The 26,535-nt window shown below is 46.4% G+C and overlaps 1 protein-coding gene and 1 pseudogene across 5 annotated transcripts; both read right to left on the reverse strand.

Moving 5' to 3' along the window:
* Positions 1-26,371, reverse strand: COQ5 (coenzyme Q5, methyltransferase). 5 transcript variants are annotated; one of them, XM_074008063.1, is made up of 8 exons: positions 26,153-26,371; positions 22,365-22,455; positions 17,788-17,937; positions 14,288-14,509; positions 7,549-7,655; positions 1,604-1,692; positions 695-806; positions 1-610 (listed from the first exon to the last, which is right to left on the reverse strand). In XM_074008063.1, exons 3-8 carry the CDS (start codon positions 17,894-17,896, stop codon positions 509-511), a joined length of 741 nt encoding a protein of 246 aa, XP_073864164.1. In that variant the 5' UTR covers positions 17,897-17,937; positions 22,365-22,455; positions 26,153-26,371; the 3' UTR covers positions 1-508. The 5 variants fall into 5 exon arrangements, 4 of the variants coding, with proteins under 4 accessions (XP_073864164.1, XP_005572461.1, XP_073864165.1 ...); XM_005572404.5 differs by lacking the exon at positions 22,365-22,455; XM_074008064.1 differs by lacking the exon at positions 14,288-14,509.
* LOC102143249 (large ribosomal subunit protein eL29-like) lies at positions 18,088-19,157 on the reverse strand (annotated as a pseudogene).
* Positions 26,372-26,535: the final 164 nt, after the last annotated feature.

Consider the following 26,535-nt stretch of genomic DNA (forward strand, 5'->3'; position numbering starts at 1 on the left):
CCATCAAAAGGTAAACTCGTTTACTGGTTCAGCACACAATTCTCATGATCATTAGTACTCTGACCTGGGCCTAGACTTAGTCCTAGGCTGAAAGATTGATTCAGGTACAATTAAGTTTTCTGGTGAAAAATTGTCATTGGGTTCAAATGATCTATTATCCCTCTGGAAGGCAGCACCAGCAGGGAAGCTATGAATACACTCACTTCAAAACTGAGCTTTAGTGCTGGTTGTACCTTAACCACACACCCTACAGCCAAGAGAAATTAGCAGTCGAGCAAAAATACAGACCAAATGCCTCTGGGAGACGGACTGAAGCAGCTCCAAAGAAAGCTGTAAAAAAGTGACAAGAATTTGTTCTTCCACTTTAAGACTGTTCGATTCAAACATGAGTCCATGGCACGTATCCTTAAGAGGAGATGGTCTCCTGCTGTCTCATTTGCCAGATTATCCTTCAGTTCCAGGCTTTCAACAGGATGTGACTGGTTCATGCTCCATGACAGGAAAGGAATTAAAGTTTGAAGCCAGAATGAATGGCCACAATGCCTGATGTTAGACTTTCATAGGTCACCTTGTGAAAGCCTGCATCTTCTATCATCTCTTTGAACTCTTCCTAAAACACAAGGAAAGATGATACAGCCAGAGTAGCCTGGATTTCACTGTAGGGCCTTTGTTTAAAGCTATAGAAGTTTCATACCTGAGACGGAAACCTTCGGATACTCTCTACAAGGTACTGATAGGACTTCCAGTCTCCAGCGATGACCTCTCCCAGGACAGGGATGACCTGGAAGCTATATAGATCATAAAGCCTAAGCAAACAAAAAGGTAAAAGATGAAGATTAGAACATGCCCCTCACTTCTTCCCTAGATAAGAAGAAAGAAGGACTAAACCTGGGGTCACAAACTCAAATGCCTACAGGCATCAAGCAAGAACCTGAATTAAGTGGGTCAGGTACAAGACCAGTAGAAGTGCTGACAGGTACAGTTAGGAAGTACGATAAAGAGGAGAAGAGACAGTTACTACTCAGCCCTCCCTGTGGCATGTGGGGATATGGGCCTACCCAGGGCTGCCATGTATCTGATTTCTCAAGTGAAGCTGGAAATTCAGATTTTTATGTAAAATTTCCTGATTAAATTTTTTTTTTTAGAGATAGGGTCTCACTGTGTTGCCCAGGCTGGTCTTGAAATTCTGGCCTCAAGTGATCCTCCCGCCTCAGCCTCCCAAAGTGCTGAGATTACAAGCATGAGCCACTGCACTTGGCCCAAATTTCCTGATTTTTTTTTAAGTCAGTCAAATTTAGCAGTGGGGCATAGAACAGCAACATTAGTGCCACTAATAAGTTCTGATAACCCACTACCATTGGACCAACCATTTCCTAATTTTTAAATAGGGGCTTCTAAGTCAATTTCTTAATACACATATGTAAGCCAACTTGGATCTGGTTTGAGACTCTTGTGGCCTAGGTACTATAATTCAGAACTGGCTGACCTCTGGTACTCTGAACTACAAAGTTCATGCTTATAGCTTACTGGCTATTCTCAGTCCATTTCAGGGTAGGAAACCTTGGCTATACAATGAAGATAAAGCCCTATTAACAATGCCAACCTGGATATGAGGGGATTGTTCACTTGGCTAAATTCCAGACAGAGAAACCGTCCTCCTGGTTTCAGCACCCGATGGGCTTCCTGGAGTGCCTGAGCAAGACAAGGAACAACAGGACACACTCCTCAGTAGACCTCATTCAATTCCATGAGGCCAAGACAGCTTTAGCTTCTGTAGGCATTACAAAAGTTATCATGGCCCACAAACCTCTTGTTTTTTTTTTGTTTTTGTTTTTTTTTTTTTTTGAGACGGAGTCTCGCTCTGTCACCCAGGCTGGAGTGCAGTGGCCGGATCTCAGCTCACTGCAAGCTCCGCCTCCCGGGTTCACGCCATTCTCCTGCCTCAGCCTCCCGAGTAGCTGGGACTACAGGCGCCTGCCACCTCGCCCGGCTAAGTTTTTGTATTTTTAGTAGAGACGGGGTTTCACTGTGTTAGCCAGAATGGTCTCGATCTCCTGACCTCGTGATCCGCCCGTCTCGGCCTCCCAAAGTGCTGGGATTACAGGCTTGAGCCACCTCGCCCGGCCCACAAACCTCTTGTTTATTTTCACTTGGGAAGCTGTAGCAGCAGCAATAACCCTACGTATCCCAAATGCTATAGGCATTCTGCTGTCAGTGACTAGACAAAGTTAGTTGGGGTAATCTAAACTGACTACAGATTGGTACAACTGCATGAAGGGTAAGTTTAGAGTTACCTATCAAAATCACAATGGATATCCTCTCTGATAAAGCAATTTTACTTCAAGGAATCTATCTTACAGAAATGCTTCTACTATGGAAATGACATGTATGTGGGTTATTCACTTTTATTTATTATTTTTTTTGCGATGGAGTCTTGCTTTGTTGCCCAGACTGGAGTGCAGTGGTGTGATCTCAGCTCACTGCAACCTCTGCCTCCCAGGTTCAAGTGATTCTCCAGCCTCAGCTTCCCAAGTAGCTGAACTACAGGTGCCTGCCACCACGCCCCACTAAGTTTTTGTTTGTTTGTTTTTGAGATGGAGTTTTGCTCTTGTTGCCCAGGCTGGAGGGCAATGGCACAATCTCGGCTCACCACAACCTCCGCCTCCTGGGTTGAAGTGATTTTTCTGCCTCAGCCTCCCAAGTAGCTAGGATTACAGGTGTGTGCCACCACGCCTGGCTAATTTTGTATTTTTAGTAGAGACAGGGTTTCTTTTTTTTTTTTTTGAGATGGAGTCTCGCTCTGTCGCCCAGGCTGGAGTGCAGTGGCGCGATCTCGGCTCACTGCAAGCTCCGCCTCCCGGATTCACGCTATTCTCCTGCCTCAGCCTCCAGAGTAGCTGGGACTACAGGCACCCACCACCACACCCGGCTAATTTCTTTTGGTATTTTTAGTGGAGACGGGGTTTCACCGTGTTAGCCAGGATGGTCTCGATCTCCTGACCTCATGATCCGCCCGCCTTGGCCTCCCAAAGTGCTGGGATTATAGGCTTGAGCCACCGCGCCCGGCCTGAGACAGCATTTCTCCATGTTGGTCAGGCTGGTCTCGAACTCCCAACCTCAGGTGGCCCTCCCGCCTCAGCCTCCCAAAGTGCTGGGATTACAGGCATGAGCCACCGCGCCCAGCCTATTTGTTTGTTTTTTTGAGATGGAGTTTCGCTCTTGTTGCCCAGGCTGTAGTGCAACGGCACAATCTCGGCTCACTGCAAACTCCACCTCCCAGGTTCAAGCGATTCTCTTGCCTCAGACTCTCAAGTAGCTGGGATTACAGGCATGCACCACCATGCCCAACTAATTTTGTATTTTTAGTAGAGACAGGGTTTCACCATGTTGGCCAGGCCAGTCTCAAACTCCTGGCCTGAAGTGATCCACCCACCTCAGCCTCACAAGGTGCTAAGATTACAGGTGTGAGCCACTGTGCCTGACCGGTTATTCACTTTTAAATAAAAAGTATAGGAAGCCATCGTTTTGGACTGTTTCTGCACTAGGTTCCAACAGACCAGACTAAGCATCAAGATGGAGTCACCCAACTTGTGACTCCATAGTTCCACGTCACCAAACCCAAACTAAGTTGTCAGCTGACCTGAGAGATCAGGAGAAAGAGATGCAGTCAATTTCTCCAACACTCCTGTTTAAAAATTTTTTTTTTTTTTGAGACAGAGTCTTGCTCTGTCGCCCAGGCTGGAGTGCAGCAGCACGATCTCGGGTCATTGCAACCTCCACCTCCTTGGTTCAAGCGATTCTCCTGCCTCAGCCTCCTGGGTAGCTGGGACTACAGGCGCGTGCCACCACTCCCGGCTAATTTTTTTGTTTTTAGTAGAAACGGGGTTTCACCATGTTAGCCAGGATGGTCTCGATCTCCTGACCTCGTGATCTGCCCACCTCGGCCTCCCAAAGTGCTGGGATTGCAGGCGTGAGCCACCGCACCAGGGCTCCTGTTTAAATTTATAAATCACATGATAATGAAGCTCCTTCTGCTTTAATCCTTACACAAAAAAAGGTAGCCTGAAGTAGCCTGATATAAACTAATTTGTTTTTTATTTTTATTTTTTAGAGACAGGGTCTCACTGTTATGTTGCCCAGCTTGGAGTTCAGTGGCTATTCTCAGGTGTGATCATAGTACACTACGGCCTTGAACTCCTGGGCTCAAATAGTCCTCCTGCATCAGCCTCCCATGTAGCTGGGACTACAGGCATGTGCCACTGAACCTGGTCAATCAGTTATTGATTGACTGATTGATTGATTGAAATGGGGTCTCACTATGAAGCCCAGGCTGGTCTCTGACTCCTGGGCTCAGGTAATCCTTTTACCTCAGCCTCCCAAAGTGCTGGGATTATAGGCAAGAGCCACCACAAGTGGCCCTATCCGTTATTTATTTATTTATTTTGAGACAAAGTCTCACTCTGCCATCCAGGCTGGAGTGCAGTGGCGTGATCTCAGCTCACTGCAACCTGCACTCTTTGTTCTTTGCTTTTCAGCTTTCTTCAGTCTTTCTGTGTCTATAAAGCCAATGTCTTCTGCTCAATTCATTGGGATGCATTCTATTTTTTTTTTTTTTTTTTTTTGAGACTGAGTCTTGTTCTGTCGCCCAGGCTGGAGTGCAGTGGCACAATCTCGGATCACTGCAACCTCTGCCTCCCAGGTTCAAGCAATTCTCCTGTCTCAGCCTCCCAAGTAGCTGGGATTATAGGTGCCCGCCACCATGCCTGGCTAATTTTTGTATTTGTAGTACAGACAGGGTTTCGCCATGTTGGCCAGGCTGGTCTCAAACTCCTGACCTCAAATGATCCGCCCGCCTTGGCCTCCCAAAGTGCTGGGATTACAGGTGTGAGCCACTATGCCTGGTACATTCTATTTTGTGAAATGAAGTCATGTTTAAATTTGCTGTTCAAACAGTTGTCAAAAAATAGTGTTTGAATAGCACAATATTAAAAGCATCTTTAACAATTTTAATAAGAGACTAAATTATGAAATATCAATATAAATGGAATCTATTTAAGTTTTTTTTTTTTTTCTTTGGAGACGGAGTTTTGCTCTGTCACCCAGGCTGGAGTGCAATGGTGCGATCTCAACTCACTACAACCTCTGCCTCCCGGGTTCAAGTGATTCTCCTCCCTCAGCCTCCCAAGTATCTGGGACTATAGGCGTGTACTACCACACCCGGCTAATTTCTGTATTTTTAGTAGAGACGGGGTTTCACCATGTTGGTCAGGCTGGTCTCAAACTCCTGACCTCATGATCCACCCGCCTTGGCCTCCCAAAGTGCTGGGATTACAGGTGAGCCACCACACCTGGCCTCTATTCAACTATTTTTAAAAGAGCCAGTGCTCTTCATGTACTTACAAGCAAAAATCTCCAAGAAATACTTTTTTACTTTTATTCTATCTATCTTTCTATCTATCTATCTATCTATCTATCTATCTATCTATCTATCTATCTATCTATCTATTTTTGAGATGGAGTCTCACTCTGTCATCTATCTATCTATCTATCTATCTATCTATCTATCTATCTATTTTTGAGATGGAGTCTCACTCTGTCATCCAGGCTGGAGTGCAGTGGTGTGATCTCAGCTCACTGCAGCCTTCGCCTCCTGGGTTCAAGGGATTTTCCTGCCTCAGCCTCCCAAGTAGCTGGAACTACAGGTTCACGCTGCCACACCTAGCTAATTTTTGTATTTTTAGTAGAGACGGGGTTCACCATGTTGGCCAGAATGGTCTTGATCTCCTGACCTCGTGATCCGCCCACCTCAGCCTCACAAAGAGTTGGGAGGCCAGCCTGGAGGCCTCCAAAGAGTTCAAGACCAGTTGAGGTTGAACTCACCTGGCTGCAGTGAGCCGAGATCGCACTATCACACTCCAGCCTGGGTGACAGAGTAAGAGTCCGTTTCAAAAAAAAAAAGAAGAAAGAAATAAAATAGTACACCTTGGCACAAAACATTGTAAACACTTGTCTAAGGTTACTCAGTAAACAAATCAATGAATCCATACAAAAAATTACAAATAAGGATGTCACAAAGTTGTGCTATATGAAAAACATAGGAAAAAAAGAAATATCAATTAGTTATTGGTCATGTGAATCATAACCAATTCACAAAACATCTTGGCAAAGATACACAAGAAGCTGGTGACTGTCTGAAGGGAGAAGCACTGAATGCAAGAGGAGGCAAGGATGCGAGGGAGATTGTCACATATACCCTTTTGTACTTTTTGAACTTTGAACCTATTAAAAAAATTTATTTCCCCAGGCGCAGTGGCTTACGCCTATAATCCCAGCACTTTGGGAGGCTGAGGCGGAGGGATCACGAGATCAAGAGATGGAGACCATTCTGGCCAACACAGTGAAACCCCCTCTCTACTGAAAAATACAAAAATCAGCTGGGCATGGTGGCACATGCCTGTAGTCCTAGCTACCCGGGAGGCTGAGGCAGGAGAATCGCTTGAACCCGGGAGACAGAGGTTGCAGTGAGCCAAGATCACGCCACTGCACTCCAGCCTGGCAACAGAGCAAGACCGTGTCTCAAAAAAAAAAAAAAGTTTTAATTCAACGAAATAATAAACTGGCTACTGACATAGGAATGGTGATGCAAACCAAGCTGATAAAACTCCATAAAGAACTTACCACTTAACCAGAGGACCCACGCAACCAGAGACTATGTTACCAAAATGAAACTCTTTGCCTTGCACATGGTCTTCAAGTGTTTTGAACAGAATGTTAAAGTAGGAATAAAGGCCAGGCATGGTGGCTCAAGCCTGTAATCCCAGCATTTTGGGAGGCTGAGATGAGAGGATCACTTGAGCTCAGGAGTTCGATATCAACCTGGGCAACATGGCGAAACCCCATCTCTACAAAAAATAAAAATAAAAAATAAGGTAGGAACAAAGAGGAGCTCCATCAGATTAAGGAATGCTCCCCTCTTCCAGCAGAAAAGCCATGAATCCAGCTATCTTTTGTCAAAACAGTGTTTGAGGGCCTTTGTCTTTGTCAGCCTCTGAAATGTCCCTGATCTTCTGCAAATTCACAGGGTCAAGCAGCTTCACAAGTATGAGGAAACACACAAAGGCCAGAGCAAGACCAAATCCCAAAGATGTGACTACCAATCCAAGTAAGACAGACTTCTATGGAGATCAGTTCTGTGGTTTTAGTCTTTTTCAATTTTGTGACTAGAAAATTTGTCAACTTAAAGGATTGAGGACCCTAAACTTCAAACAGGCATTCCACTCAAGCGCCGAGCCCTTAAACATTATTTTTTTTAAGATCAAAAAAAAAAAAAAAATCTCTCCCTGGGGGTGGTGGTGGGTGCCTGTAATCCCAGCTACTTGGGAAGCAGATGTGGAAGGACTGCTTGAGCCCAGGAGTTTGAGACCAGCCTGGGCAAAATAGCAACACCCCATCTCAAAAAATAAAACTCTTCTTTCCTCACTCACTGTAGCTCTACAACTGAGGTAATTTCCTGAGAGTCATACAAGCTGAGGATGCAGCCATTCATACCTGATCAATGTGTGTGACATTCCGGATCCCAAAGGCAATGGTGTAAATATCAAACTTGTCATCATCGAAGGGCAGCTCTTCAGCGTCTCCTAATACCCATGCAAGTCCTGGAAGAGAAAATGAGTTCCAGGTCTCAGTGTGGGTAGCTGTTTTTCCCACACCCAGTGAATTCATTTCATGTAGAGCACTGTGCTTGAAAGCCCAGGTCCTGGGGGTTAGGCTGCCTGGATTCTAATACCAGCTTCACCATATTCCTTATATATTCATATTTTTCCTTTTATATTTTTAATCAGTTATTATTATTATTTTTTAGACATGAGAGGTCTTGCTTTCTCACCCAGGTTGGAGTACAGTGGCACAATCACAGCTCACTGCATCCTCAAACTCCTGGGCTCAAGCAATCCTCCTGCCTCGGCCTCCCAAAGTGCTGGAATGACAGATGTGAGCCACTGTGCCTGGCCTGTGTATTCTTGAATAAACTACTTTGTCTCAGTTTCCTCATCTGTAAAATGGAGTTAAAAACTAGTGCCGGCCGGGCGCGGTGGCTCAAGCCTGTAATCCCAGCACTTTGGGAGGCCGAGACGGGTGGATCACGAGGTCAGGAGATCGAGACCATCCTGGCTAACACAGTGAAACCCCGTCTCTACTAAAAAATACAAAAAAAACTAGCCGGGCGAGGTGGCGGGCGCCTGTAGTCCCAGCTACTCGGGAGGCTGAGGCAGGAGAATGGCCTGAACCCAGGAGGCGGAGCTTGCAGTGAGCTGAGATCTGGCCACTGCACTCCAGCAAGGGGGAGAGAGTGAGACTCCGTCTCAAAAAAAAAAAAAAAAAAAAAACTAGTGCCTACTTTATAGGGTTACTAAAAGTATTAACTGAGTTACTCTAAGTACAGAATTTAGCATAGTTTTACTGGTTTTATTGGAATCACAGAGCAACAGCATGTCCAGGTCTGAGGCCAGGTCATGAATTCAGAGATCACCAGAGGCCCCTATCAGGGTGGCTGTGTCCCCCAAGGATCTTGATTGGACTTTAACATTACACAACCTACAGCAAATTAGACGTAAAATACAAAAAGAAGACTCTATAGAGGAAGGTAAATGAAAATAACCTTTCTGGAAAGCAAATTAGCAGCATCTAACAAGGGCCTTAAAAATAAGTAAGGGCTGGGCGTGGTGGCTCACGCCTGTAATTCTAGCACTTTGGGAGGCCAAGGCGGGTGGATTGCAAGGTCAGGAGTTCGAGACCAGCCTGGCCAATATGGTGAAACCCCGTGTCTACTAAAAATACAAAAAAATTATCTGGGCTTGGTGGCGCATGCCTGTAATCCCAGCTAATCCGGAGGCTGAGGCAGGAGAATTGCTTGAACCCAGGAGGTGGAGGATGCAGTAAGCTGAGATTATGCCACCACACTCCAACCTAGGTGACACAGTGAGACTCCGTCTCAAAAAAAGAAAAAATAAATAAATAAATAAGTATATCTGGCCAGGTGCGGTGGCTCATGCCTGTAATCCCAGCACTTTGGGAAGCCGAGGTGGCCGGATCACGAGGTCAGGAGATCAAAACATGGTGAAACCCCGTCTCTACTAAAAATACAAAAAGTTAGCCGGACGTGGTGGCATGCACCTATAGTCCCAGCTACTGGGAAGGCTGAGGCAGGAGAATTGCTTGAATCCGGGAGGTGGAGGTTGCAGTGAGCTGAGATCGTGCCACTGTACTCCAGCCTGGGTGACAGATGAGACTCCATCTCAAAAAAAAAAAAAAAAAAAGTATACCTTTTGACCCAGTGATTTGATTTTTAGGGAAAGGACATTGACATCACATCACAACTACTGCTTAGAGGGCCCTTATCAAGTGGCAGGGTCTGTGTTATTTTACGTACATCTAGATTATCTTAGTACATCCTCATACCAACTCTGTGAGAGAGATACTACCATTATCCTCCTGTTTCAGGTCAGCAAAGTGAACATCAGAAAGGCTAAAGTCTGAGCTGAGCATAGTGGCATGCGCCTGTAATCCCAGAGACTCAGGAGGCTGAGGCGGGAGGAGAGCTTGAGCTCAGGAGTTCAATACCAGCCTGGGTAACACAGCAAGACCATATCTCGAAAAAATAAAAAGCAAAAAGAGGAAGGTTGCTTGCCCAAGGTCAAACAGATGGACTGGAATCCAGAGCCTATGTTTTCAACAGCTACGGTATATCACCTCGTAGTATGAAGTAGTTATTAGAGTTTAAACAGTTGACTAAGGTTATGTAGTCAGTAAATGAATAAATCCATGCAAAAATTACAAATAAGAACGTCACAAAGTTGTGATACATGCAAAACACTGGGGAAAAAAAGAGTTACCAATTGGTTATTGGTTATGTGAATTGGTTATGTGAATCATGAAACATCCATATGAAAGAATAGCATAAAAAATAATGATTTCAAGGAATTTCTAACGACATGGAAAAATCTTTTGACATAATAGTAAATTAAAGTAGGATTACTAATTTGTAGGCCAGGGGCGGTGGCTCATGCCCGTAATCCCAGCACTTTGGGAGGTCGAGGTAGGTGGATCATGAGGTCAGGAGTTCGAAACCAGCCTGGCCAAGACAGTGAAACCCCGTCTCCACTGAAAATACAAAAATTAGCTAGGTATGGTGGAGGGCGCCTGTAATCCCAGCTACTTAGGAGGCTGAGGCAGGGGAATCGCTTGAACCGGGAGGCGGAGGTTGCCGTGAGCCAAGATCGCACCACTGCACTCTAGCCTGGGCGACATAGCAGGACTCTGTCTCAAAAAAAATAAATAAAATAAAATGAAATAAAATAAAATAAAATAAATAAATGGTATATATAGGATGCTCTCAACTTTATAAAAAGGGAATGATGGCCGGGCGCGGTGGCTCACGCCTGTAATCCCAGCACTTTGGGAGGCCGAGGCGGGCGGATCACAAGGTCAGGAGATCGAGACCACGGTGAAACCCCGTCTCTACTAAAAATACAAAAAATTAGCCGGGCGCGGTGGCGGGCGCCTGTAGTCCCAGCTACTCAGGAGGCTGAGGCAGGAGAATGGCGTAAACCCAGGAGGCGGAGCTTGCAGTGAGCCGAGATCGCGCCACTGCACTCCAGCCTGGGCGACAGAGCGAGACTCCGTCTCAAAAAAACAAAAACAAAAACAATAAAAAGGGAATGATTAGGAAAAAGGAAGGAAACATCACCATATTGAGGGGTATCTCCGAATGTTTGAATTACGGTTAATATTTACTTTCTTCTTAACACTTTTTCAAGCCAGGCGTGATAACCCACGCCTGTAATCCCAGCACTTTGGGAGGCCAAGGAGGGCAGACCACTTGAGGCCAAGAGTTTGAGAGTAGCCTGGCCAACATGGCTAAACCCTATCTCCACTAAAAATACAAAAATTAGCCAAGTGTGGTGGCATACATCTATAATCCTAGCTACCCACCTGCCTAATTTTTTTTTTTTTTTTTTTTTAGTAGAGACAGGGTTTCACCATGTTGGCCAGGCTGTTCTCAAACTCCTGACCTCACGTGATCCATCCACCACGGCCTCCCAAAGTGCTGGGATAACAGGTGTGAGCCACGGCACCCAGCCAAATATATATATATTTTAAAGCTCCTGTCCCTAAGGTCTTCCATGTGGGAAGGAAAGTGCTACATAAAAAATATAAATAAAACATATAACCATGCTATACATTTAAAAAAGTAGTTAAGTGACACATTAACTTTTTTTTTTTGAGACAGAGCCTTGCTCTGTCACTCAGTCTGGAGTGCAGTGGTGTGATCTTAGCTCACTGCAACATCTACCTCCTGGGTTCAAGAGATTCTCATGCCTCAGCCTCCTGAGTAGCTGGGATTACAGGAGTGCACCACCATGCCTGGCTAATTTTTGTATTTTAGTAGAGACGGGATTTCACCACTTTGGCCAGGCTGGTCTCGAACTTTTGACCTCAGGAGATCTCCCTGCCTCCGCCTCCCAAAGGGTTGGGATTACAGGCGTAAGCCACCGCGCCCAACCACACATTAACTATCACATTTATTAAATAATTTCTAGGGTCCTCCTACTTAGTTTCTACTTTTCATGATGTTTTTGTAAAGGTATGATTATTGGAGATTGACAAAACAAGGAGGAAAGATAAAACTGTACTATGGGGCACTTAATAATTCCTACGCAGATGCATTTGTCTTGGTGCTTAGGAGAGCTCAAAGGGCAGGCTATGCAATGGAAGAGATGATTCCAGAAATGGAACACTGCCTATCATTTCAATATCCTTGTTTTCCATTCTTTATGGCTGAGTACCAGAGAGTAGGGAAACATGTTTGTCAGTAGGAGTAAGGAAACATAGTGCCTTTGTCTAAAAACACTAGTGACTGTCTGCCTTCTGACCAGTATTGATGGTCAACAAAGGAGCCCTTCAGCTTGGGGGCCAAGTGGGCTGCAGTTCGTCTAGGCAGCTCCTTCTGGGGGTGGGAGGAGGAAGAGGAGGAAGATTTGAGCTAAAATAACCACAGACACATAGACACTCATGGTGGGGGAGGAGAAGGAGAGAAATGCTGATGCTGACCTGAGGGACGTTCTTTGTTGTATACCACTGCCCCTTACAGTGGCCATCTGTGGTCCCTGGCCAGCATGGAAGAGGGCAGAGCAGCGGCTCTGAAAAGCTGGGCCGGGTGTGGTGGCTCACGCCTGTAATCCCAACACTTTGGGAGGCAGGGGTAGGAGGATCACAGGAAGCCAAGAGTTCGGGACCAGCCTGGCCAACATAGTGAAACCCCATCTCTACTTAAAATACAAAAAAATTGCTGGCTGTGGTGATATGCAGCTGTAATCCCAGCTACTCGGGAGGCTGAGGCACAAGAATTGCTTGAACCCGGGAGGCAGAGGTTATAGTGACCCGAAATCATGCCACTGTACGCCATCCTGGGCAACAGGGCGAGACTCTTGTCTCAGAAAAAACAAAACAAAACTGGGCCAACAAGGTGCAGTTGCCAGGATGGAGTTTCTCTCTTGTTGCCCAGGCTGGAGTACAATGGCACGATCTCGCTCACCACAACCTTCGCCTTCCAGGTTCAAGCGATTCTCCTGCCTCAGCTTCCCAAATAGCTGGAATTACAGGCATGTGCCACCACACCCAGCTAATTTTGTATTTTTAGTAGAGACAGGGTTTCTCCATATTGGTCAGGCTGGTCTCGAACTCTGGATCTCAGGTGATCCGACCCCCTCAGCCTCCCAAAGTGCTGGGATTATAGGCATGAGCCACCACGCCTGGCTAAATTTGCTTTTTTTGAGACAGGGTCTCACTCTGTTGCCCAGGCTGGAGTGCAGTGGCATGATCATGGCTCACTGCCATCTCGACCTCATGGGCTCAAGTGATCCTCCTGCTTCAGCCTCTCAAGTAGCTGCTACTACAGGTGTGTACCACCACACTTGGCTAACTTAAATTTTTTGTAGAGACAGAGCCTCACTATGTTGCCTAGGCTGGTCTTGAACTCCTGGCTTCAAGCGATCCTTCAGCCTCAGCCTTCCAAAATGCTGGGATTACAGGCATGAGCCACCTTGCTGCCAAAATTTACAGTTTTAAGCTAGTACACAAATCATCCATTTTGAGCTTGCAGTAGTCTCACAGAGATATGCACGCAGTCATTTCCCTATCTGCTGTTCGTATTTACCATGGTAGGGAAGTTTGAGGAGTACTGTTCACAAGTGTTTCTTTGAGTGTATCATTTGGGTCCTCTGAGAAACAGATGCTGAGATGGACCATGGAGTGTAATAGTTTTTTTGTGTGTGGCAGGGGAAACACAGAGAAGACAAAGGGAGAGGAAGAAAGACTGAGCAAGAAAAGCCTTTAGACCTTAATGCAGATCTGACAAAGCCTCAGCCTACCCAATAGGGACCTCTGGAACAAAGGCTGGCTGTTAAAGAGTCCTGCCTGGAAAATATCCAGGCCCTACTAGTCCCACAGTGTTCAGTCATTGGCTGGGGGCTGCCACAAAAGAGCCTGGCCTCCCTTGGAAGCTGAAGCAGACACTGATGGTGCTAACAGGTGGAGGCTGCTAGCTAACTGCACTCCTTGTGGCTGAAGGGCAAGTTATTTCTTTTTTAATTTTTTAAATTTCTTTAGAGACAGGGTCTCGCTGTGTCACTCAGACTGGGGTACAGAGGTGCAATCACAGCTCACTGTAGCCTGGAACTCTTGGGCTCAAGTAATTCTCCCATCTTGGCCTCCCAAAGTTCTGAGATAATGGGCATGAGCCATGGGCCCAGCCAAAAGTTCTTTCTTTACAGGAGATGAGAGGTCCAGTTGCACAGCAATCAAACTATCCTAGCATGGACAGGAGAATGGAATGGTTCAAGAATGGGAATGATACAATGAGGTCACCCTGAAGCTGCTGGGAAATTACAGCAAAACTTCTGTCTCAGGGTCTGAGAGCTGAGATCCAAAGATTCAACTCCAATTTGGGATGTGCCACTGAGAAGTTGTGTGACCTGGGTAAGATTCTTGACTTATTTGGTATCTAGTGATCCCAGTCACATAGGGCTGGGTAAGCTCACTCAATGGGCTGCTATGCATGAATAATGCATATAACAGCATACAAACTAGATTCAGCCAGGCAAATCATCTTCAGCTTGCCCATCTGTAAGTTTCTGAAAGCCAAAAGATAAAGCATTTCAATATTTTACACACTCCACCTTATTCTATAAAGATACGAACACTTCCCGTGTCTGCCTTCTGCCGGACTCACCAGCTCTGTATCCTTGAGCCAAGGCTTTCTGCTTTCCAACCTTTAGCATCTCCTTGTTGATGTCACACACCACGACACGAGACCCGCCCAAGGAATCTTCTTCATTCTGGTACTTTTTGGCAATTTCTTCCCAGGATAAATTTTGTTGGGCCCTTAACTGCCTCTTCTGTTTACTCTGATGCTGGGACTGAACATAATTAAGGAACCGGAATGCAATGTCACCTGTGGGAAGCCAACAGGAGGAAAGATGCAGACTAAAACAAAAACAAAAAAGGAAGAAACAGCATTTCCTAAAACCCAAAGGGGTAACAGAGGCACCGGAGTACCTGTGTTAGCTAACTGGACTCAGTGTGGTTTTTGAAAGCCAAGTCCTTTCTTCTTTTTGTTAGAGACAGGGTCTCACTCCATCACCCTGGCTGGAGTGCAGAGGCACAATCATAGCTGAGTGTGTGAACTCATTTCAACACTAACTTTTTTTTTTAATTGAAAAAATTGGGCCAGGCTTATGCCTGCAATCTCAGCACTTTGGGAGGCTGAGACTGACTGGTGGATCACCTGAGGTCAGGAGCCTGAGACCAGCCTGGCCAACATGGCGAAACCTCGTCTCTACTAAAAATACAAAAATTAGCCAGGCGTGATGGCAGGCGCCTGTAATCCCAGCTACTCGGGAGGCTAGGGCAGGAGAATTGCATGAACTTGGGAAACGGAGGTTGCAGTGAGCTGAGATAGCGCCATTGCACTCCAGCCTGGGTGACAAAACAAAACTCTGTCTCAAAAAAAAAAAAATTAACTAAAATAAAAACTGAAAATCAAGTGTTTATAATACCGTGACCTAGTAAATATTGTTCAGGACAAATCCAGTGCTTTCTAGAATCCTATTTCCTTTCTGTTTTCTCTCTTTTCTATATTTTCTTTTTTTTTTTTTTTTTTTTTTTTTTTGAGACGGAGTCCCGCTCTGCCGCCCAGGCTGGAGTGCAGTGGCCGGATCTCAGCTCACTGCAAGCTCCGCCTCCCGGGTTTATGCCATTCTCCTGCCTCAGCCTCCCAAGTAGCTGGGACTACAGGCGCCCACCACCTTGCCCGGCTAGTTTTTTGTATTTTTCAGTAGAGACGGGGTTTCCCCATGTTAGCCAGGATGGTCTCGATCTCCTGACCTTGTGATCCGCCCGTCTTGGCCTCCCAAAGTGCTGGGATTACAGGCTTGAGCCACCACGCCCGGCCTCTTTTCTATATTTTCTTTCTTTCTTTCTTTCTTTTTTTGAGACGGAGTTTCTGCTCTTGTTGCCCAGGCTGGAGTGCAATGGCACCATCTCAGCTCACCGCAACCTCTGCCTCCCAGGTTCAAGTGATTCTCCTGCCTCAGCCTCCCAAGTAGCTGGGATCACAGGCATGTGCCACCGAACCTGGCTAATTTTGTATTTTTAGTAGAGATAGGGTTTCATCATGTTGGTCAGGTGGGTCTTGAACTCTTGACCTGTCAGGTGATCTACCTGCCTCGGCCTCCCAAAGTGCTGGGATTACAGGCATGGGCCATTGTGCCTGGCCCTATATTTCCTTTCTTATAATGCTGTTTCTGGCTGGGCTCGGTGGTTCATGCCTGTGATCCCCAGCACTTCAGGCTTCAGGAGGCTCAGGTAGGCAGATTGCTTGAGCCCAGAGTTTTGAGACCAGCCTCGGTAACATGGTGAAACCCAGTCTCTATGGAAAAAATTACAAAAATTAGCCAGGTGTGGGACACATGCCTGTATTCCTAGCTATTTGGGAGGCTGAGATGGGAAGATTACTTGAGCCCTGGAGGGTGGAGGTTGCAGTAAGCTGAGATGACGCCACCACACTCCAGCCTGGGCAAAGGTGCGAGACCATTTCCAAAAAAAAAAAGTTGTTTCCAGGCCGGGCGCGGTGGCTCAAGCCTGTAATCCCAGCACTTTGGGAGGCCGAGACGGGCGGATCACGAGGTCAGGAGATCGAGACCATCCTGGTTAACACGGTGAAACCCCGTCTCTACTAAAAAATACAAAAAACTAGCCGGCCGAGGTGGCGGACGCCTGTAGTCCCAGCTACTCGGGAGGCGGAGGCAGGAGAATGGCGTGAACCCAGGAGGCGGAGCTTGCAGTGAGCTGAGATCCGGCCACTGCACTCCAGCCTGGGTGACAGCGCGAGACTCCGTCTCAAAAAAAAAAAAAAAAAAGTTGTTTCCTTGCCTTTGTTTTTCTTACACTATTTTCAAGAAATATATCCTTGTTTCTCCCATATGTCTAACCAATTAGGTATTCTCCAGTCATTTTTTATATCTTTTTTTTTTTTTTTTTGGTCTGAGACAGAGGCTCATTCTGTTCCCAGGCTAGAGTGCAGTAGCACGATCCCAGCTCACTGCAACCTCCACCTCCCAAGTTAAAACAATTCTCCTGCCTCAGACTCCTGAGTAGCTGGGATTACAGGTGTGCGCCACCATGCCTGGCCAATTTTTGTATTTTTAGTAGAGACGGGGTTTTACCATGTTGGCCAGGATCGTCTCGATCTCTTGACCTCATGATCCAACCGCCTCGAGCTCCCAAAGTGCTGAGATTACAGGTGTGAGCCACTGCGTCCGGCTATCGCCCGACAAATTTTTGTATTTTTAGTAGAGACAGGGTTTCATCATGTTGGCCAGACTGGTCTTGAACTCCTAACCTCAGGTGATCTGCCTGCCCCAGCCTCCCAAAGTGCTAGGATTATAGGTGTGAGCCACCACGTCCAGTCTCTAATGTAATTTAACATGTACAATGACATCACCAAGATGCATTGTGTAAAACCATGATATTTTTCTCTCCAAATGCTCAGTGTACAGGAAGTAACAAAGGACCATGCACAAACAAACTTTTGATATCCGATGTGACAGCAAATCAAGCAGAAAAGGCAGCCTCGAAAACTTATATAAAGTAATAAAAGGCTTCCCCCATCCCCTAAAAAAGAGGAAAAGGGAAAAAGAGAGGAAAAGCTAATCTGTGTATTTTAGAAATGTAACAGGCAGCTAGGCACAGTTGCTCACACCTTTAATCCCAGCACTTTGGGAGGCCAAGGCACATGTATCACGAGGTCAGGAGTTCAAGACCAGTCTGACCAAGATGGTGGAACCCTGTCTCTACTAACAATACAAAAATTAGCCAGGCGTGGTGGTGCATGTCTGTAATCCCAGCTACTCAGGAGGCTGAGGCAGAGAATTGCTTGAACTCAGGAGGCAGAGGTTGCAGTGCGCCGAGATTACAAAAACATGACAGGCACAAAACTGTCATTCTACGTTTTTGAATGATATTCAGTCAAAAAGATAAGTGCATGCCTTTCTTAGAAGCTATAAATATGCTGATTTTCAATTACATCTTCAGCCTAGTGTTAGGTGAGCTAGCTCACTACAGGAAGCTGAAGCAAAGAATTGCTTGAACTTGGGAGGCAGAAGCTGCAGTGAGCCGAGATTACAAATTTCTGTAAAACATGCTCAATGGTAGGGCCAAACTCGACATTACCTGTGCCTCCAGCAACATCAAGCAGCTGGGTCCCAGGAAGTGGGCGCATCTTCCAGAGCAGCAAATCCTTCCAAACACGATGGATACCAAGACTCATCATATCATTCATCACATCATACTTCTTAGCCACACTTTCAAACACCTGATAGACTGACATGGGAGAAACACACACAATAGTGCTATTAACAGTATTCACTTAGAAAAATTCTTAACAAAAAAGGAGGAAGCTTTTTTCCCCTGAAACGACCTGTCTTTGCAAGGTGAAACTAAGTCGTAATGCTTGATGCCCAAATCAACACCTTAACATTACTTTATTGATTTATTTATTTTTCCTGCCTCAGATTTATTTGTACAAATAGCACAGGAGGACCCCAGCCCCATGCAGACGGCAGTCCAGGGGGATCGCACCAGTCCTTCTGTCCTCACGTTGGCAGACAGATATCTATTCTGAAGCCTTTGTAGGGGTCTGGGCACCTTTGGGAGCCTAAGCTGGAACTGAGGCTGGAGCTGCAGCCTGGGCCTTGGTTTGATCTTTGGCCTTGGCCTTTGACCGAGACAGCCTGACCCCCTTGGCAATGCAGGCACAAGCACACTTCCCAAGCTAGGGGTGGGCAATGTAAGCAAGTGGATCAAGCTTGCGGCTGACACCCTTTGGGATCTTGGGCTTAACCTCCTTGAGCTTTACAAGGGCCTTGATAGCCTCGGCACGTGCACTCATGGCCTCGGCACTGTTGGCCTGCATCTTTTTTAGGTCCTTCTTGTCGTGCTTCTTGGCAAAGCTCATGTTCCTCAGGAACTTGGGGTCCACCTCCTTAAGAGATTCTTATCTAGCCGGGCACGGAGGCTCACGCCTGTAATCCCAGCATTTTGGGAGGCTGAGGTGGGCGCATCGTGAGGTCAATGGTTCAAGACCAGACTGGCCAACATAGTGAAATCTCGCCTCTACTAAAAATACAAAAATTAGCCGGGCGTGGTGGTGGGCACCTATAATCCCAGCTACTAGGGAGGCTGAGGCAGGAGAACTGGTTGAAGCCGGGAGGCGAAGGTTGCAGTGAGCCACGACCGCGCCATTGCACTCCAGCCTGGGCAACAGAGCGAGACTCCACCTCAAAAAAAAAAAAAAAAAAGGGATTCATATCTTTGTGATCGGGGTTTCTTGATACCATTTCTGTGCCATTTTCAGGACTGGTTGTGTGTGGTGTGGTTCTTCGACTTGGGCATGTCTGCCCTGGTCCTCTCTGCAGCCTGCTCCCTGCTGCTGCTCCTAAGTCATGGATGGCATCACATTACCTCTTTAATAAGAGGCTTAAATGTATTTCATGGGAGAAATCAACCTCTTTTCTGCTGTCTTAATTATCATTACTTAGGACTACTACTTTGTAATAATGCCATACATATACTTGGTACTAAATAAGATGTTTCTGTTTCTTAAAGGATAGGGTGGGAGAAATCGGAATTTTTCTCATGGTTATTATAATAAAAGACAAGATCCATTAGAAAGATGCATACAGAGCACGGTGGCTCTTGCCTGGAATCCCAGCACTTTGGGAGGCCGAGGGGGGCGATTCACTTGAGGACAGGAGTTCAAGACCAGCCTGGCCAACATGGCAAAACCCTGTCTCTAGTAAAAACACAAAAATTAGGCCGGGCGCGGTGGCTCAAGCCTGTAATCCCAGCACTTTGGGAGGCCGAGATGGGCGGATCACGAGGTCAGGAGATCGAGACCATCCTGGCTAACACGGTGAAACCCCGTCTCTATTAAGAAATACAAAAAATAGCCGGGCGAGGTGGCGGGCGCCTGTAGTCCCAGCTACTCGGGAGGCTGAGGCCGGAGAATGGCGTGAACCCGGGAGGCGGAGCTTGCAGTGAGCTGAGATCCGGCCACTGCACTCCAGCCTGGGCTACAGAGCGAGACTCCGTCTCAAAAAAAAAAAAAAAAAACACAAAAATTAGCAGGGCATGGTGGCGCACATCTGTAATCCCAGCTACTCGGGTGGCTGTGGCAGGAGAATCACTTGAACCTGGGAGGTAGAGGTTACAGTGAGCTGAAATTGGACCACTGCATTCCAGCCTGGGCGACAGAGAGAGACTCTGTTTCAAAATAAAGATGAAAGATGCGTGAGTAATGGATGGAAAGACCTTGGCTCATGTCTGCCTTATCACTGAGAAGAACCTCAGGTACAATTTGGTGGATACCTAGCCAAATGCCAAGCTGTGAATCAGGGCTAAGTCACAATTTAGAGGGCTCTCATGAGTCTTCTCCATAGGACCAACACAGACTGTGGAATCTGGGATAGCTAAAGAGAGAAAGAGTCTACTATCCAAGACTCTCAGAAGCGTTTCCCTTTAATTTTTTTTTTATTTGAGACTGAGTCTCGCTCTGTCACCCAGGCTGGAGTGCAGTGGCGCTATCTTGGCTCACTGCAAGCTCCACCTTCCGGGTTCATGCCATTCTCTTGCCTCAGCCTCCCGAGTAGCTGGGACTACAGGCACCTGCCACCACGCCCAGCTAATTTTTTGTATTTTTAGTAGAGACGGGTTTTCACCGTGTTAGCCAGGATGGTCTTGATCTCCTAACCTCGTGATCTGCCCGCCTCGGACTCCCAAAGTGCTGGGATTACAGGCGTGAGCCACCGCACCCGGCCTTAAAGTTACCTGTTTTTCACCTCAGTTTCTCTGCCTGTAAGATGACTATATCAGTGCCAGCTCCCTACCTCCCTGCCAGAAGGCTGAATTGGATAATGAAGAGGAGATGCTTTGAGTTCCTCAGATGAAATGTGCTGCACAGGATCCAAAACATGACACTCTTCTGCTGAATCAGACTACAGAGCCTGCCTTTAACTCAATCTTCAATGTCTATTCTCAACCTTCGGATTTTCAAGTGCACTCTTTCCTTTTTTTTTAAATTTTTTGGGGGGACTGAGTCTTGCTCTGTCGCCCAGGATGGAGTACAGTGGCACAATCTCAGCTGACTGCAACCTCCTTCTCCCGGGTTCAAGTGATTCTCCTGCCTCAGCCTCCCGTAGCTGCGATTACAGGCCCTTGCCACCATGCCCATCTAATTTTTTATTTTATTTTATTTTATTTTATTTTATTTTTGAGACGGAGTCTCGCTCTGTCGCCCAGGCTGGAGTGCAGTGGCGCGATCTCGGCTCACTGCAACCTCCGCCCCCCAGGTTCATGCCATTCTCCTGCCTCAGCCTCCTGAGTAGCTGGGACTACAGGCGCCCGCCACTGCGCCCGGCTAATTTTTTTTGTATTTTTAGTAGAGACGGGGTTTCACCGTGTTAGCCAGGATGGTCTCGATCTCCTGACCTTGTGATCCGCCCATCTCGGCCTCCCAAAGTGCTGGGATTACAGGCGTGAGCCACCGCGCCCGGCCTTAATTTTTTATTTTTAGTACAGATGGGGTTTCGCCGTGTTGGCCAGCTGGTCTCAAACTCCTGACCTCATGATCCGCCCACCTCAGTCTCCCAAAGTGCTGGGATTACAGGAGTGAGCCAGCACGCCCAGGCTGCTCTTTACTTTTGAGAGTCTTTTGGGGTATCTGGGGGACACTAAGGCTAACCTCACTCAGTATAAATAGTCCTTGCTGGCATGGTGGCACACACCTGGAGTGCCAACTACTTGGGGAGCTAATGAGAGAGGACTGCTTGAACCCAGGAGTTCAAGGCTGCAGTGTGCAATGATTGTGCCTGTGAATAGCCATTGTGCTCCGGCCTGGGCAGCATAGTGAGACCTTGTCTCAAAAATAAATAAAAAAAATAGTCCTGGCTTTGCATGTTCCAATATGCATGAATTTCAGTTACTGTGGTTTAGCTAAATAACACCAGTCCCCCAACACCACGATTCAAGTACAATGGTATATTAAATGTGAGTAATTACAGAAAGTACATTCTTTAGTCTACAAATCACTATGTAAATAACAGATATACAGCTGATCAGCAACCAATCATGCACTTCTTTCACAGACTTTAGGTGACTGGTTACTGCACCAGTTACTCAGTTCACAGACAGCAAAGCATGTACTTGTACTGCCTCCTTATCTTTCAGTGAAAAAACCCATGTGGCATAACTGGATAAATGAAAGAGGGAGGCCGGGCATGGTGGCTCAAGCCTGTAATCCCAGCACTTTGGGAGGCCGAGACAGGCGGATCACTAAGTCAGGAGATCGAGACTATCCTGGCTAACACGGTGAAACCCCGTCTCTACTAAAAAATACAAAAAACTAGCCGGGCGAGGTGGCGGGCGCCTGTAGTCCCAGCTACTCGGGAGGCTGAGGCAGGAGAATGGCGTAAACCCAGAAGGCAGAGCTTGCAGTGAGCTGAGACCAGGCCACTGCACTCCAGCCTGGGCGACAGAGCCAGACTCCGTCTCAAAAAAAAAAAAAAAAAAAAAAAAAAAAGGAAAGAGGGAATTGAGCAACAAAAATGAAAATGCTGATAATGCTGGAAGTGAAATTCAAATTGAGTGTCAGTGGAGTTATAGGAGAAATAGATGACTGTGGGAATTTTGACACTGCTGCCACTGGAGACTCTAGACATACAGTCAGAGGAACTGCAGGAAAATGAACTTACCAACATATACAAGAAATGGAGCTGTGACAAAAAAAGTTGAAGATGTCCCAGAAGAAGTGATGCCAGCAAAAACTTTCACATTAAAGGAGTTCTTGGAGGTATTTCATAACATTGAAAGCACAAAGGATAAAATATTAGAAGTAGATAAAAACTTAGAAAGAAATATGGCAATTTGCCAAGGCATAAAAAAAGCTATTTCATATGACAAGAAGGTGGCAAACAGTGCTCAAACTACTCTTGGGAAATTTTTTACAAGGAAATAACAAGAATTTAATTCTCACGGTTTCTAATTTTTTATTAGATTTTTTTTTTCTTTTTTTTGAGACAGTCTCACTCTGTCGCCCAGGCTAGAGTGCAGTGGCACAATCTCGGCTCACTACAACCTCCACCTCCCCGGTTCAAGCAATTTGCCTGCCTCAACCTCCCAATTAGCTGTGATTACAGGTGTGCGCCACCACACTTGGCTAATTTTTTTTTGTATTTTTAGTAGAGATGAGGTTTCACCATGCTGGCCAGGCTGGTCTTGAACTCTTGACTTCAAGTGATCTGCCTACCTCGGCCTCTCAGAGTGCTGGAATTACAGGTGTGAAAGATCGCACCTGGCCATAAATAAATATCAACTTTGGTATACATTTTTTCATTTCACTATACATTTATAACTGACAGGGTTTTTGATGGTTGATAATTTTTAAAGGTCATAGAACAATTGTAATTTTTCCCATTGATTAAGGTCATTGCGTATGACTTCAGCTTGCACATTTTCAGTCATGCATTACTGTGCAAAGCGAGGACTGTCTGTACTGCAATCTCAGTCCCCAATCTGGAATTCGTATTTAGTTCAGCAGTTAACTTCTTCCCTGCTTGCCACTGTACAAAATGTTGATTATACATTGTAAAGCACAAAACAGAAGTTAGGCATTATTATTATCATTACTAATTACTGGGTAAGAGCATACACTTTGGAAGTAACCCACCTGAATTCAAATCTCAGCTCTGCCACTTATTAGCAGAATCTTGGGCAAGTGATTTAATGTATTTGTTTCACATTTTTTCTTTCTTTCTTTCTTTTTTTCTTTGAGAGGAGTTTCGCTGTTGTTGCCCAGGCTGGAGTGCAATGGCACAATGTGGGCTCACCAAAACCTCCCCTTCCCAGGTTCAAGGGATTCTCCTACTCCAGCCTCCCAAGTACCTGGGAATACAGGCATGCACCACCATGCCAGGCTAATTTTGTATTTTCAGTAGAGACGGGGATTTCTCCATGTTAGTCAGGCTGGTCTGGAACTCCCGACCTCAGATGATCCACCTGCCTCGGCCTTCCAAAGTGCTGGGATTACAGGTGTGAGTTACTGTGCCCGGACTCACATTTTATTTACTTATAAAATTGGGCTATGGTGGGCGCGGTGGCTCCCGCCTGTAATCCCAGCACTTTGGAAGGCCGAGGCGGGTGGATCATGAGGTCAGGAGATCGAGACCATCCTGGCTAACATGGTGAAACCCTGTCTCTACTGAAAAAAAAATACAAAAAAGTAGCTAGGCGTGGTGGCGGGTGCCTGTAGCCCCAGCTACTCGGGAGGCTGAGGCAGGAGAATGGCGTGAAGCCTGGAGTCGGAGCTTGCAGTGAGCCGAGATGGCGCCACTGCACTCCAGCTTGGGCGACAGAGCAAGACTCCGTCTCAAAAAAAAAAAGAAACCCCGTCTCTACTAAAAATACAAAAACAGGGCCCAGTGGCAGACACCTATAATCCCAGCTACTTGAGAGGCTGAGACAGGAGAATCACTTGAACCTGGGAGGTGGAGGTTGCAGTGAGCCAAGATCAAACCACTGGACTCCAGCCTGGGCAATAGAGCGAGACTCCATCTCGAAAAAAAACTGGGCTAATAGTTCTTATCCTACAGTTTTATTTATAAGAATTAATGTGAAGTATTTTAGAAAGTTTCAGGACCTTAATAAGTGCTTGCTACTGCACTTGACTAGTCTTAAAAGTAAAAAATAAAATAAAATGAAATGGTTGGTATTATTGTACTTGGCTCCACTTATTTCATTCCATAAGCAGTTATCAAGCTCCTAATGTGCATCAAGCACTGAGGAAATAGGAATGAATGAACCACTGTCCTGGCTTTCTGGCCATTCAGTCATCTGAAACAAATAATAATTTGAATTTGACATTCAAAGTGTTAAAGTAGCGCTATGTATTAGCAAGGTTGAGGTGGGTAGACTTTAAGGGGATGGGAAATTCCACTGTGGGCATTTCCTGGGTGACTCAGTAAAGAAACCTCTCAGAGCCTCACCTTATATCTCTGTAAAATGGGCCAATTCCTTCATCATTATAAATAGTACTAGTAGAGTTTAAAAACACTCCTTTTCCTTTCCTATGCCTGTGGCACAGTGCTGACAAAAAGAAACTGCTCAACATTATTGAACAATTACTAAGTGCCAGGGACTGTTTAAAGTGCTTTCATATATCAAGTATTCTGATACTCACAAGAACTCGGAGAAGAAGGGTTACTATTAGTCCTACTTGACAAATTTGGAAGCTGAGGCACACAGAAGATAGTTTCTCTCCTTCCTTCCTTCCTTTCTTTCTTTCTTAACAGGCTGGGGGTGGTGGCTCATGCCTGTAATCCCAGCACTTTGGTAGGCCAAGGCGGCTGGATCACCTGTTCGAGACCAGCCTGACCAACATGGAGAAACCCCGTCTCTACTAAAAATACAAAATTAGTCGGGCATGGTGGCGCATGCCTGTAATCCCAGCTACTCGGGAGGCTGAGGCAAAAAAACCTATTTTTCTCTAGAGATAAAGAACGTGGGCTTCAGACTCTGATTAAACTGGGTTTGAATACTGGTTCCGCCACTTACTAGATATGTTCCAACCGGGCAACTTCTTGCTTAACCTTTAAGTCTCAATTTCCTTACGTGTAATATGGTAATAACAATACACATTACTGGAATGTTGAAAATGAGAAATGAAGCCGGGCGCGGTGGCTCAAGCCTGTAATCCCAGCACTTTGGGAGGCCGAGACGGGCGGATCACAAGGTCAGGAGATCGAGACCATCCTGGCTAACACGGTGAAACCCCGTCTCTACTAAAAAATACAAAAAACTAGCCGGGCGAGGTGGCGGGCGCCTGTGGTCCCAGCTACTCCGGAGGCTGAGGCAGGAGAATGGCGTAAACCCGGGAGGCGGAGCTTGCAGTGAGCTGAGATCCGGCCACTGCACTCCAGCCTGGGCGACAGAGCCAGACTCAGTCTCAAAAAAAAAAAATGAGAAATGAAAATAATGTCTGTACGTTGCCTGGCACATCACAAATGCTCAGTTGATGGGATTTAGTCATCATTATTCTGCTTTTAAAAAGGGGGCGTCTGGCTTGGCGCGGTGGCTCTCGCCTGTAATCCCAGCATTTTGGGAGGCCGAGGTGGGTGAATCACCTGACGTCAGGAGTTCGAAACCAGCCTCATGAAACCCCATCTCTGGCAAGAATACAAAAAAGTTAGCCGGGCGTGGTGGCGGGCGCCTGTAATCCCAGCTACTTGGGAGGCTGAGGCAGGAGAATCGCTTGAACCCGGGAGCCGCAGGTTGCACTGAGCCAAAATCGCGCCATTGCACTCCAGCCTGGGCAACAAAAGCGAAATTCCGTCACAAAAAAAAAAAAAAGAAAGAAAAAAAAGAAATCAGAACTGCACAGACAACAACACTGGAACTAATTGGATGTTAAATCAACCCTAACTGGCCAGAAGAAACCAGACCGTGGACGGTCAGATCCCTCCATCCGCCCTCTCGCCCCTTTCACCTTTGCCCCCCTTCTCCTCTTCCGGCACAGTCTCAAACCCGAAGTGCGTTTCCGTTGCCCGCTTCTCTTGGGACAAGAGCCGAGCACTTAGTGGGGCCCCCGGCCAAGAGCTACGAAGCCCGAGGAGCTGGCAGCCCCGCATCGCCCGCGACCACCCACGGCCGCAATAGCTCCATAGAGCGCAGCTCTTGGGGGCAGCCATCTTGGTAGTCGAGTGACAAGGGCCAGAGAGTACGCCTTGTTGCGTCACTAGACGAACGACGGCGGCTGGCGGGAAACATTATTAGCCGAACGCGCCCTGAAATCTGATACACAGTTGTACGGGCAAAATCTCTAGGATCCAGAGGGTAGTCTTTAAGTATCGGAAATCTCTTCCTCTCTCT

The sequence above is a fragment of the Macaca fascicularis genome, chromosome 11 (assembly GCF_037993035.2).
Source record: "Macaca fascicularis isolate 582-1 chromosome 11, T2T-MFA8v1.1".
In the NCBI taxonomy this organism is placed as follows: domain Eukaryota; kingdom Metazoa; phylum Chordata; class Mammalia; order Primates; family Cercopithecidae; genus Macaca; species Macaca fascicularis.